The sequence below is a fragment of the Oncorhynchus nerka genome, unplaced genomic scaffold, assembly GCF_034236695.1.
Source record: "Oncorhynchus nerka isolate Pitt River unplaced genomic scaffold, Oner_Uvic_2.0 unplaced_scaffold_2217, whole genome shotgun sequence".
NCBI classification, from domain to species: domain Eukaryota; kingdom Metazoa; phylum Chordata; class Actinopteri; order Salmoniformes; family Salmonidae; genus Oncorhynchus; species Oncorhynchus nerka.
This window is the reverse complement of record NW_027039078.1, coordinates 15143-23862: the sequence shown is the minus strand read 5'-3', so window position 1 is coordinate 23862 and position 8720 is coordinate 15143. Positions and strand designations below refer to the sequence as shown.

The 8720-nt window shown below is 51.0% G+C and overlaps 1 protein-coding gene across 1 annotated transcript; it reads left to right on the top strand.

Moving 5' to 3' along the window:
- Positions 1–228: 228 nt before the first annotated feature.
- LOC135567284 (neuronal acetylcholine receptor subunit alpha-9-I-like) lies at positions 229–3030 on the top strand. Its single transcript, XM_065014706.1, has 4 exons — positions 229–382; positions 1204–1542; positions 1593–1727; positions 2800–3030. Exons 1-4 carry the CDS (start codon positions 287–289, stop codon positions 2968–2970), a joined length of 741 nt encoding a protein of 246 aa, XP_064870778.1. The 5' UTR covers positions 229–286; the 3' UTR covers positions 2971–3030.
- Positions 3031–8720: the final 5690 nt, after the last annotated feature.

Here is an 8720-nt window from a genome sequence, read left to right as displayed (position 1 = left end):
AGAGTGTTCCCTATATAGGTGATAATATGATGCCTCAGAGAGTGTTCCCTATATAGGTGATAATATGATGCCTCCCTCTGAGAGTGTTCCCTATATAGGTGATAATATGATGCCTCAGAGAGTGTTCCCTATAGGTGATGACGATGATGCCTCCCTCTGAGAGTGTTCCCTATATAGGTGATAATATGATGCCTCAGAGAGTATATTAAATGTGTGTGTGTGTGTGTGTGTGTGTGTGTGTGTGTGTGTGTGTGTGTGTGTTCCAGGGAAGTACTACATAGCGACGATGACGATGATCACGGCCTCGACATCTCTGACCATCTTCATCATGAACATCCATTTCTGTGGTGCAGAGGCCAAGCCTGTTCCTCACTGGGCCAAGGTAGGGCCAAGCCTGTTACTCGCTGGGTCAAGGTAGGCCAAGCCTGTTCCTCACTGGGCCAAGGTAGGCCAAGCCTGTTCCTCATTGGGCCAAGGAAGGCCAAGCCTGTTCCTCACTGGGCCAAGGTAGGCCAAGCCTGTTCCTCATTGGGCCAAGGAAGGCCAAGCCTGTTCCTCACTGGGCCAAGGTAGGCCAAGCCTGTTCCTCCCTGGGCCAAGGGAGGCCAAGCCTGTTCCTCCCTGGGCCAAGGTAGGCCAAGCCTGTTCCTCACTGGGCCAAGGTAGGTCAAGCCTGTTCCTCACTGGGCCAAGGGAGGCCAAGCCTGTTCCTCACTGGGCCAAGGGAGGCCAAGCCTGTTCCTCCCTGGGCCAAGGTAGGCCAAGCCTGTTCCTCACTGGGCCAAGGTAGGGCCAAGCCTGTTCCTCACTGGGCCAAGGTAGGGCCAAGCCTGTTCCTCACTGGGCCAAGGTGTTCCTCGCTGGGCCAGGGCCAAGCCTGTTCCTCACTGGGCCAAGGTAGGGCCAAGCCTGTTCCTCACTGGGCCAAGGGAGGCCAAGCCTGTTCCTCACTGGGCCAAGGTAGGGCCAAGCCTGTTCCTCACTGGGCCAAGGTAGGGCCAAGCCTGTTCCTCCCTGGGCCAAGGGAGGCCAAGCCTGTTCCTCACTGGGCCAAAGTCTGGAGCTCTGTGTCACTGTGTGTGTGTGTGTGTGTGTGTGTGTGTGTGTTTACTGTATGTCTCTATCTCTGTGACACTGTGTGTGTGTGTGTGTGTGTTGTGTGTGTGTGTGTGTGTGTGTGTGTGTGTGTGTGTGTGTTCCCAGGTACTCATCATCGACTACATGTCTAAGATCCTGTTTGTGTACGAGGTGGGAGAGAACTGCACTACACCAGAGAGTGAGAGAACACCTCTCTACAGTGAGGAACCAATGTCGGGCAACTCCGCCCTGGCACGGAACCATTACCACGACGACCTCTACCATGACGGCTGTTACCAAGACGACTGCCATCGCCTCGGTCCGTATCAGTACGGCAATGGGCACCTCCAAAATCACCTCGACAACAGTCGCTACGCTAACGGCGGTCACCGCGACGATCCTTACAGTAACCGTAGTAACCGGAACCATCACAGCAACCCGAGCCAGACCTCCAAGGGGGAAGGGGCGAGGAGAAGAGGGAGCCCCTGAGACATTACCACCACATCGGGAGAGAGGAGCTGGACTATCAGGCACCCTCCAGGAACCTCCAGAATGGTGGGCTGAATGAGCCGCTGCCTTACCCCAAGGAGAAGCACCTCAACCCAGCCTCGGCCCCAGCCTGCTCCTGCCCCTGCCCACACCACAAACAGGTGACTAATGTCCACTGCATCACACAGTCAGGATTTATCGAGCTGTGCCTCCTCTCTCTCTCTCTCTCTCTCTCCTTCCTCTCTCTCTCTCTCCTTCCTCTCTCCTTCCTCTCCCTCCCTCTCCTTCCTCTCCCTCCCTCTCTCCTTCCTCTCCTGAACCCTCTCTCCTTCCTCTCCTGAACCCTCTCTCCTTCCTCTCCCTCCCTCTCTCATTCCTCTCCCTCCCTCTCTTCCTTCCTCTCCCTCCCTCTCTCCTTCCTCTCCCTCCCTCTCTCATTCCTCTCCCTCCCTCTCTTCCTTCCTCTCCCTCCCTCTCTCCTTCCTCTCCTGAACCCTCTCCCTTCCTCTCCTCAACCACCTCTCCTTCCCTCTCCCTTTCTTTCCCCTCCCTCTCCTCCCTCCCTCCCTCCCTCTCCTCCCTCCTCTCTTCTAGGTGGTGTATAACATTCAGTACATCGCCAACTGTTTCTCATCTCTCCTCCCTCCCTCTCCTCCCTCCCTCTCCTCCCTCCCTCTCTTCTAGGTGGTGTATAACATTCAGTACATCGCCAACTGTTTCTCATCTCTCCTCCCTCCTCCCCTCCTCCCTCCCTCTCCTCCCCCTCCTCCCTCCCTCCCTCTCCTCCCCCTCCCTCCTCCCTCCCTCCCTCTCCTCCCCCTCCCCCTCATCCCTCCCTCTCCTCCCCTCTCCTCCCTCCCTCTCCTCCCTCCCTCTCCTCTAGGTGGTGTATAACATTCAGTTCATCGCCAACTGTTTCTCATCTCTCCTCCCTCCCTCTCCTCCCTCTCCTCCCTCCCTCTCCTCTAGGTGGTGTATAACATTCAGTACATCGCCAACTGTTTCTCATCTCTCCTCCCTCCCTCCCCTCCTCCCTCCCTCCCTCTCCTCCCTCCCTCTCCTCTAGGTGGTGTATAACATTCAGTTCATCGCCAACTGTTTCTCATCTCTCCTCCCTCCCTCTCCTCCCTCCCTCTCTTCTAGGTGGTGTATAACATTCAGTTCATCGCCAACTGTTTCTCATCTCTCCTCCCTCCCTCTCCTCCCTCCCTCTCCTCCCTCCATCTCCTCTAGGTGGTGTATAACATTCAGTACATCGCCAACTGTTTCCGGGAGCAACGGGCCACGTGTGCGAAAGGGGCGGAGTGGAAGAAGGTTGCCAAGGTGATGGACCGGTTCTTCATGTGGATCTTCTTCATCATGGTCTTCCTCATGAGTATCCTCATCATCGGCAAGGCGACTTGACGGAGGGAGGGAGGAGAGAGATGGATGGATAGAGGGAGGGAGGAAGGGAGGGAGGAGAGATGAGAGGGAGGAGAAGAGAGGGATGGATGGATAGAGGAAGGGAGGGAGAGAGGAAGGAGGAGGGAGAGGAGAGGGATGGATGGATAGAGGAAGAGGGAGAGAGAGGGAAGGGAGGGAGGAGAGGAAGAGGGAGGGAGGAAGAAGAGGAGGAGGAGAGAGAGGGGAGGAAGGGACAAGAGGAAGAGAGGGAGGGAGGGAGGAGAGGGAGGAGATGGGGAGAGAGGCAGGGAAAGAGGTAGAAGAAGGACAGAGAGAGAGGGAGGAAGAGTGGGGGACGGAGGCGAGGAAGAGGGAGGAGAGGAAGAGGAAGGACAAGAGGAAGAGAGGGAGGTAGGGAGGAGAGGGGGAGGGAGGAGAGGAAGAGATGGAGGGACGGAGGAGAGGGAGGAGAGGGGGAGAGGAAGAGGAAGGGACAAGAGGAAGAGAGGGAGGTAGGGAGGCGAGGAAGAGGGAGGAGAGGAAGGGACAAGAGGAAGAGAGGGAGGTAGGGAGGAGAGGGGGAGGGAGGAGAGGAAGAGATGGAGGAGAGGGAGGAGAGGGGGAGGGAGGAGAGGAAGAGATGGAGGGACGGAGGAGAGGGGGAGAGAGGCAGGGAAAGAGGTAGAAGAGGACATAGAGAGAGGGAGGGAGGCAGACGGAGGATAGAAGGACTAGAGGGGAGGAGCCTCAATTCGTCGGGACATGGACTCTACAAGGTGTTGAAAACGTTCCACAGGGATGCTGGCCCATGTGGACTCTACAAGGTGTTGAAAGCGTTCCACAGGGATGCTGGCCCATGTTGACTCCAACGCTTCCCACAGTTGTGTCAAGTTGGCTGGATGTCCTTTGGGTGGTGGACCATTCTTTATATACAGTTGAGCTTTAAAAACCCAGCAGCGTTGCAGTTCTTGACACTAACCGGTGTCCCTGGCACCTTACTAGCCCGCCCAGTTCAAAGGCACTTCAATCTATTGTCCTGCCCCTTCACCCTCTGAATGACACACACACACCATCCATGTCTCAAGGCTGAAACATCCTTCTTCAACCGTCTCCTCCCCTTCATCTACACTGATCGATGTCGGCCGTCATTGTATATAAGAATTTGTTCTTAAAACTGACTTGCCTTGTGAAATAAAATGTTAAATTAAAATCAATAAAAAAGTAGTGGATTTAACATGTGTCGTCAGTAAGGGATCAGAGCTTTCACCTGGTCAGTCTGGGTCATGGTGTTCCTAATGTTTTGTCCACTCAGTGTGTACTACCAGGTAAAGGGATCAGAGCTTTCACCTGAATTCACCTGTTCAGTCTGGGTCATGGTGTTCCTAATGTTTTGTATTTAAGGTAATGTTCAGAGATGGCCTGATGCAGTATAGTTCAGTTATTTAGAGTCCAGATCAGAGATGGCCTGATGCAGTATAGTTCAGATCAGAGATGGCCTGATGCAGTATAGTTCAGATCAGAGATGGCCTGATGCAGTATAGTTCAGATCAGAGATGGCCTGATGCAGTATAGTTCAGTTATCTAGAGTTCAGATCAGAGATGGCCTGATGCAGGATAGTTCAGTTATTTAGAGTCCAGATCAGAGATGGCCTGATGCAGGATAGTTCAGTTATTTAGAGTCCAGATCAGAGATGGCCTGATGCATTATAGTTCAGTTATTTAGAGTCCAGATCAGAGATGGCCTGATGCAGTATAGTTCAGTTATTTAGAGTCCAGATCAGAGATGGCCTGATGCAGTATAGTTCAGTTATTTAGAGTCCAGATCAGAGATGGCCTGATGCAGTATAGTTCAGTTATTTAGAGTCCAGATCAGAGATGGCCTGATGCAGTATAATTCAGTTATCTAGAGTCCAGATCAGAGATGGCCTGATGCAGTATAGTTCAGTTATTTAGAGCACAGATCAGAGATGGCCTGATGCAGTATAGTTCAGTTATTTAGAGTCCAGATCAGAGATGGCCTGATCTAGTATAGTTCAGTTATTTAGAGCACAGATCAGAGATGGCCTGATGCAGTATAGAGAGGAGGGGGAGAGAGGGAGGACCAACATGGAGAGGAAGGGGAGAGAGGGAGGACCAACATGGAGAGGAAGGGGAGAGAGGGAGGACCAACATGGAGAGGAGGGGGAGAGAGGGAGGACCAACATGGAGAGGAAGGGAGAGAGGGAGGACCAACATGGAGAGGAAGGGGAGAGAGGGAGGACCAACATGGAGAGTAAGGGGAGAGAGGGAGGACCAACATGGAGAGGAAGGGGAGAAAGGGAGGGAGGACCACGGGGAGAGGAAGGGAGAGAGGGAGGACCAACATGGAGAGGAGTGGGAAGGGGAGGACCAACATGGAGAGGAAGGGGGAGAGAGAGGACCAACATGGAGAGGAGGGGAGAGAGGGAGGACCAACATGGAGAGGAAGGGGGAGAGAGGAGGACCAACATGGAGAGGAAGGGGGGAGAGGGAGGACCAACATGGAGAGGAGGGGGAGAGAGGGAGGACCAACATGGAGAGGACAGGGGAGAGAGGGAGGACCAACATGGAGAGGAGGGGGAGAGGGAGGACCAACATGGAGAGGAAGGGGGAGAGAGGGAGGACCAACATGGAGAGGACGGGGGAGAGAGGGAGGACCAACATGGAGAGGAATGGGAGAGAGAGGGAGGACCAACATGGAGAGGAAGGGGAGAGAGGGAGGGCCAACATGGAGAGGAAGGGGGAGAGAGGGAGGACCAACATGGAGAGGAAGGGGAGAGAGGGAGGACCAACATGGAGAGGACGGGGGAGAGAGGGAGGACCAACATGGAGAGGAAGGGGGAGAGAGGGAGGACCAACATGGAGAGGGAAGGGAGAGAGGGAGGACCAACATGGAGAGGAAGGGGAGAGAGGGGGCCACTGGGAGGGATTCCCAGCCTGGCTCGGGGAACCCTGGGGTTCAGTGTCCTTTTAATAGTCCCAGCTCCAAATCGGCCGCTAATCCGTTCCTTGAATGTTCCTACCGAATAAAACACCTGGGCGATGCCAGCTCGCGGCATTAAATCAAGGCCTCCAGGATTAGGTTAACCTAAATATATCTCTCTCTGGGTTTCTCCAATAGCTGATAGGATAATGGGTGAGCTCTGAAAGCGGTGTCTGTCTCTGTCTCTGTCTCTCTAATCGTGAGCGTGCTCTGTAGGCTCAAGACTCCCTCTGCTCCACGTTGTTCTCAGTCTCTGATTCCGAACGGCTCTGTTAAATAATGGAGGTGGCCTCCCCGTCGCTCAAACTGAGTTTAAGGGACCTGTTTTCAAGCTACTTGTCGGACGGTATGCCCTGCCTCCAGTCGAACCGCTGCAGGAGCAGATGGCCTCGGATGGAGCGACTCCCGACACTTCCTCTCCTTTCGACTCTCCCTGCCCGGGCGGAAGGAACAACCCGCGGTGACCAGCGCTGGTTGGTTTTCTCGCCGCTGTGGAGCCGTCGGACCAAGACACATCGATGGGGGTTTGGGAGAGGTGTGGACAGCAACAGGGTGGAGGTTTGGCTGGATGAACACTCGTCCAGGTAGGACCTTGATGAGATGTTGGAAGTGTGTTTCTTTTTTCCTGGTCTTTGTCAAAATAGTGCTCTATATAGGGCAGTGTTTCTTCATCCTGGTCTTCATCAAAATAGAGCTCTATATAGGGCAGTGTTTCTTCATCCTGGTCTAAATAGTGCTCTATATAGGGCAGTGTTTCCTCATCCTGGTCTAAATAGTGCTCTATATAGGGCAGTGTTTCCTCATCCTGGTCCAAATAGTGCTCTATATAGGGCAGTGTTTCTTCATCCTGGTCTAAATAGTGCTCTATATAGGGCAGTGTATCTTCATCCTGGTCTAAATAGTGCTCTATATAGGGCAGTGTATCTTCACCCTGGTCTAAATAGTGCTCTATATAGGGCAGTGTATCTTCATCCTGGTCTAAATAGTGCTCTATATAGGGCAGTGTATCTTCATCCTGGTCTAAATAGTGCTCTATATAGGGCAGTGTTTCTTCATCTTGGTCTAAATAGTGCTCTATATAGGGCAGTGTTTCTTTATCCTGGTCTTCATCAACATAGTGCTATATATAGGGCAGTGTTTCTTTATCCTGGTCTTCGTCAAAATAGTGCTCTATATAGGGCAGTGTTTCTTCATCCTGGTCTAAATAGTGCTCTATATACAATAGGGCAGTGTTTCTTCATCCTGGTCTAAATGGTGCTCTATATAGGGCAGTGTTTCTTCATCCTGGTCTAAATAGTGCTCTATATAGGGCAGTGTATCTTCATCCTGGTCTAAATAGTGCTCTATATAGGGCAGTGTATCTACATCCTGGTCTAAATAGTGCTCTATATAGGGCAGTGTTTCTTCATCCTGGTCAAAATAGTGCTCTATATAGGGCAGTGCGTCTTCATCCTGGTCAAAATAGTGCTCTATATAGGGCAGTGTTTCTTTATCCTGCTCTAAATAGTGCTCTATATAGGGCAGTGTATCTACATCCTGGTCTAAATAGTGCTCTATATAGGGCAGTGTTTCTTCATCCTGGTCAAAATAGTGCTCTATATAGGGCAGTGTATCTTCATCCTGGTCTAAATAGTGCTCTATATAGGGCAGTGTTTCTTCATCCTGGTCAAAATAGTGCTCTATATAGGGCAGTGTTTCTTTATCCTGGTCTAAATAGTGCTCTATATAGGGCAGTGTTTCTTTATCCTGGTCTTCGTCAAAATAGTGCTCTATATAGGGCAGTGTTCCTTCATCCTTGTCTAAATAGTGCTCTATATAGGGCAGTGTTCCTTCATTATGGTTAAACTGGTGCTCTATATAGGGCAGTGTTCCTTCATCGTGGTCTAAATAGTGCTCTATATAGGGCAGTGTTTCTTCATCCTGGTCTAAATAGTGCTCTATATAGGGCAGTGTTTCTTCATCTTGGTCTAAATAGTGCAATATATAGGGCAGTGTTTCTTCATCCTGGTCTAAATAGTGCTCTACATAAGGCAGTGTTTCTTCATCCTGGTCTAAATAGTGCTCTATATAGGGCAGTGTTTCTTCATCCTGGTCTATATAGTGCTCTATATAGGGCAGTGTTTCTTCATCCTGGTCTATATAGTGCTCTATATAGGGCAGTGTATCTTCATCCTGGTCCAAATAGTGCTCTATATAGGGGAGTATGTCTTCATCTTGGTCTTAATAGTGCTCTATATAGGGCAGTGTTTCTTCATCCTGGTCTTCGTCAAAATAGTGCTCTATATAGGGCAGTGTTTCTTCATCCTGGTTAAAATGGTGCTCTATATAGGGCAGTGTTTCTTCATCCTGGTCAAAATAGTGCTCTATATAGGGCATTGTTTCTTCATTCTGGTTAAAATAGTGCTCTATATAGGGCAGTGTATCTTCATCCTGGTCAAAATAGTGCTCTATATAGGGCAGTGTTTCTTTATCCTGGTCTTTGACAAAATAGTGCTCTATATAGGGCAGTGTTTCTTCATCCTGGTCTTTGTCAAAATAGTGCTCTATATAGGGCAGTGTTTCTTCATCCTGGTCTTCGTCAAAATAGTGCTCTATATAGGGCAGTGTTTCTTCATCCTGGTCTTCGTCAAAATAGTGCTCTATATAGGGCAGTGTTTCTTCATCCTGGTCTTTGTCAAAATAGTGCTCTATACAGGGCAGTGTTTCTTCATCCTGGTCTTCATCAAAATAGTGCTCTACATAGGGCAGTGTTTCTTCATCCTGGTCTAAA